The 4,638-nt window shown below is 44.3% G+C and overlaps 1 protein-coding gene across 2 annotated transcripts in view; it reads right to left on the bottom strand.

The window, feature by feature from the left end:
* PRSS38 (serine protease 38) overlaps positions 1 to 720 on the bottom strand; it is a 23,656-nt gene extending 22,936 nt beyond the window's left edge. Inside the window, exon 1 of one of the 2 annotated variants that reach the window (XM_017532050.2) lies at positions 536 to 720. Coding sequence is in view for 1 of the 2 variants with exons in the window: in XM_017532048.2 (XP_017387537.1) it covers positions 199 to 346 (148 nt within the window). In the remaining variant the exon portion in view is untranslated. Of the gene's footprint in view, positions 1 to 198; positions 374 to 535 lie in introns of those variants that run through there. The other variant, XM_017532048.2, reaches the window with a different exon arrangement.
* Between the last annotated feature and the right edge of the window lie 3,918 nt (positions 721 to 4,638).

Genomic DNA, 4,638 nt, shown 5'->3' with positions numbered 1-4,638 from the left:
GAGGGGGACGTGGGGGGGACACAGGAGGAAGGGACTGCAGGGGACGTGGGGGAGGGGCGGGGACAGGAGGAAGGGGCAGCGGGGGACGCACGGGAGTGGCAGGGACGGGCCGGGGACACTAGGGGGGGAGGCCCGGCACCGAGAGCGCCCCCAGGGCACTGTCTCCATCCGCCCGCCCGCCCCGGGGACAGGGCCTACCCACGCTGCGACTTAGGGAGATTCCCTGGCTCTCCGCGTGTCTGTGGCCCGAGGCAGCGACCCCGGTTGGGGGCCCCACCAGGAGCAGCAGCAGAAGGCCCAGGGCAGAGGGCCCGGGTGTACCCATGCCGGAAGCAGGGGCAGCCATGAGGCCGGAGGCAGCGCCCCCAGCGGGTGACTGCACCCCAACACGTGACCGTGACCATGTCTCCAGCACGGGATTGCGCCCCCACCAGGTGACTGGCCCCCACCAGGTGATGGCACTCCCAGCAGGTGAGGGCGCCTGACCTGGACATGTGACTGCACCCCCAGCACATGTCTGTGTCTCGCGATTTACCTCTCCCGACCTGGGCACATGATGGCTCCCAAGCAAGACACGTGACATTGCCCAACCATACCTCAGCCTAGGTTTGGCATTCCATCCCACAGTCAGGTCCACTTGAGAATTCTGTGTTTTAAATCCTGATGTTCTCAGCTTTCTTCATGGCCAACTTAATTGTTAGGTCGATGACAATTGAACATCTGCTGCCCAGCTATAAAAAAAGAGAGAGAGACAGAAAGTAGGTCAGGCATGGTGCCTCTTGCCTGTAATCCCAGCACTTTGGGAGGGTGAGGCAGGTGGATCAGTTGAGGTCAGGAGTTTGAGACCAGCCTGGCCAACATGGCAAAACCCCATCTCTACTAAAAATATAAAAATTGGCCAGGCATGGTGGCATGCAACTGAAATCTCAGTTCCTCAAGAGGCTGAGACAGCAGAATCGCTTGAACCTGGGAGGTGGAGGCTGCGGTGAGCCGAGATCACACCACTGCACTCCAGCCTGTGCAACAGAGCAAGACTCCATCTCAGAAAACAAACAAACAAAAAATTCATTAAGCCCTCATTTATACCTGGTAAAATTTATCCCATTGATTCTACGTTATGGTGAGTTGTATAATTATTTCATTATATATTACAATGTAATAATGATAGAAATAAAGTGGACAATAAATGTAATGTGCTTGAATCATACCAAAACCATTTCCCTGCCAGGAAGAAAGTTTGGAACTGGGTAAGAGGCAGAGGTTGCAAGAGTTTGGAGGGCTCAGAAGAAGACAGGGAAATGTGGGAAACTTTGGAAATTCCTAGAGACTTGTCAAATGGCTTTGACCAAAATGCTGATAATGATATGGACAATGAAATCCAGGCTGAGGTGGTCTCAGCTGGAGATGAGGAACTTGTTGGGAACTGGAGCAAAGGTGATGCTTACTATGTTTTATCAAAGATACCAGCAGCATTTTGCCCTGCCCTAGAGATTTCTGGAACTTTGAACTTGACAGAGATGATTTAGGTTATCTGTTGGAAAAAAATTCTAAGTGGCAAGGCATTCAAGAAGTGACTTGGTGCTGTTAAAAGCATTCAGTTTTAAAAGAGAAACAGAGCATAAAAGTTTAGAAAATCTGTAGCCTGACAATGTGATAGAAAAGAAAAACCCATTTTCTGAGGAGAAATTCAAGCCAGCTGCAGAAAGTTGCATAAGTAACGTGAAGCCAAATGTTAATGGGGAAAATGTCTCCAGGACATGTCAAAGAGCTTTCTGGCAGCCCCTCTCATCGCAGGCCTGGAGGCTTAGGAGGAAAAAATGGTTTCGTGGACCAAGCCCAGGGCAGCCTAGGGACTTGGTGCCCTGTATTCCAGCTCCTCTAGCCATGGCTAAAAGGGACCAAGGTACAGCTCAGGCCATGACTTCAGAGGGTGCAAGCCCCAAGTCTTTGCACCTTCCACACTGTGTTGAGCCTGTGGGTGCACACAAGTCAAGAACTGAGGTTTGGGGACTTCTGCCTAGATTTCACAGGACGTATGGAAATGCCTGGATGTTCGGGCAGAAGTTTTCTGGAGGGGTGAGATCCTCATTGAGAACCTCTGCTAGGGCAGTGCAGAAGGGAAATGTGGGGTTAAAGCCCCCACACAGAGTCCCCACTGCCTAGTGGAGCTTTGAGAAGAGGGCCACTGTCCGCCAGACCCCAGAATGGTAGATCCACCAACAGCTTGAACTATTTACCTGGAAAAGCTACAGATGCTCAATGCCAGCCTGTGAAAGCAGCCAGGAGGGAGGCTGTACCCTGCAAAGCACAGGGAAGAGCTGCACAAGACCATGGGAACCCACCTTCTGCATCAGCATGACCTAAATATGAGATATAACATTAAAAGAGATTATTTTGGAGCTGTAAGATTTGATTGCTCTGCTGGATTTCTGACTTGCATGGGGCCTTTAGCCCCTTCATTTTGGCCCATTTCTCCCATTTGGAATGGGCATATTTATCCAAATGGGATATAAAATCAACTTGCTTTCGATTTTACAGGCTGATAGGCAGAAGGGACTTGCCTTGTCTCAGATGAGATTTTGGACTGTGGACTTTTTTCTTAATGCTGAAATGAGTTGAGACTTTGGGGGATTGTTGGGAAGGCATGATTGGCTTTGAAATGTGAGACTGTAAGATTTGAGAGGAGCCAGGGAAGGAATGATATGGTTTGGCTGTGTCCCTACCCAAATCTCATCTTGAATTGTAGCTCCCATAATTCCCACGTGTTGTGGGAGGGACCCCAGTGGGAAATAACTGAGTCATGGAGGCAGTTTCCCTATACTGTTCTTATGGTAGTGAATAAGTCTCATGAGATCTGATGGTTTTATAAGGGGAAACTCCTTTCACTTGGTTCTCATTCTCTCTCCCCTGCCACCATGTAAGATATGACTTACTCTTCCTTGCCTTCCTCCATGATTGTGAGGCCTCCCCAGCCACGTGTAACTATGAGTTCATTAAACCTCTTTTTCTTTATAAATAACCCAGTCTCAGGTATGTCTTTATGAGCAGCATAAAAACGGACTAATAAATGCAATTCCATTTGTCTATTTTTGTTGTTGTTGTTGTTGTTGCCTGAGCCTTTGGGGTCATATCCAAAGATTTCTTGCCTAAGCCAATGTTGTGAAGTTTATCCCTATGTTTTCTTCTGGTAGTTTTACAGTTTCGGGTCAAAGTATTTAACCCATTTTGAGTTGAGTTTTGTGCCGGGCGTAAGATAAGGATCTAATGTTACTCTTCAGCATGAGGATAATCAGTTTTCCCAACATCATTTATTGAATAGTCTGTCCTTTCTCCAGTGTATGTTTTAAGTGTCTTTGTCAAAAATCAATTGACTATAAATGCATAGATTTATTTCTTGGCTTTCTATCAGATTCCATTGGTCAGTTAGTCTATTTTTTTTTTAAGGCCAATATCAATCTGTTTTGTTTGCTTTATAATATATTTTGAAGTCAGGTAGTGAATGCCTCTAGCTTTGTTCTTTTTGCTCAAGATTGTTTTGACAATTCAAGGTCTTTTGTGGTTCCATATAAATTTAAGGTTGTTTTCCTATGACATTTTCTATGAAAAATGACATTGGAATGTTGATATGAATTGCACTGAATCTGCAGATTGCTATGGGTAATATGGACATTTTAACAATGTTAATTCTTTTACTCCATTAACATGGGATATCTTTAGATTTGTGTTTTCTTCAATTTCTTTCACAAGGGTTTTATAGTTTTTAGTATACAAGTCTCATAAAGAAGTATTTGATAATAAAATATGAATATAGATAATAAAATAAGTGTTTTGTTGTTGTTGCTATTGTAAATGAAATTGTTTTCTTCTTTTTCAGAAAGCTTATTAGTGTATAAAGATGCCACTAATTTTTATATATTTATTTTGTTTCCTACAACTTTACTGAATCTATCAGTTCCAACCACTTTTTGGTGGGGTCATTAGGATTTTCTGTATATAATATGTCATCAACAGAGACAATTTCACTTTTCCCTTTCTAGTTAGGATATCTCTTATTTTCTTCTCTTGTCTAATTGATCTGGGTAGGATTTCCAGAATTATGTTGAAAAAAGTAATGAGAGTAGGCATCCTTGTCTTATCCCTGATTTTAGAGGAAAAGCTTTCAACTTTCACTATTGAATATAATGTTAGCTATGCATTTGTCATATATGGCTTTTTTGTGTTCAGTTATATTGCATGTATACCTATTCTGTTAACATTTATCATAAAAGGCATTAAATTTTAGTCTGAGAGTGATGGCTTACACCTGTAAGCCAGCACTTTGGGAGGTTGAGGTGGGTGGATCACCTGGGGTCAGGAGTTCAAGACCAGCTTGACCAACATGGTGAAACCCCATTTCTACTAAAACTACAAAAATTAGCCAGGTGTGGTGGCACATCCCTGTAATCCCAGCTACTTGGGAGGCTGAGGCAGGGGAATCACTTCAGCTTGGGAGGTGGAGGATACAGTGAGCTGAGAATGCACCACTGCACTTCAGCCTGGGAAACAGAGCAAGACTCCATCTCAAAAAAAAAAAAATGTATTGGATTTTGTGAAATGCTTTTTCTTTTCTGCATCCATTGAAATAATCATATGGTTTTA

The sequence above is a fragment of the Cebus imitator genome, unplaced genomic scaffold, assembly GCF_001604975.1.
Source record: "Cebus imitator isolate Cc_AM_T3 unplaced genomic scaffold, Cebus_imitator-1.0 Scaffold75, whole genome shotgun sequence".
Classification (NCBI taxonomy): Eukaryota; Metazoa; Chordata; class Mammalia; order Primates; family Cebidae; genus Cebus; species Cebus imitator.
The sequence above is the reverse complement of the archived record's forward strand: the minus strand, read 5'-3'. Positions and strand labels throughout refer to the sequence as shown.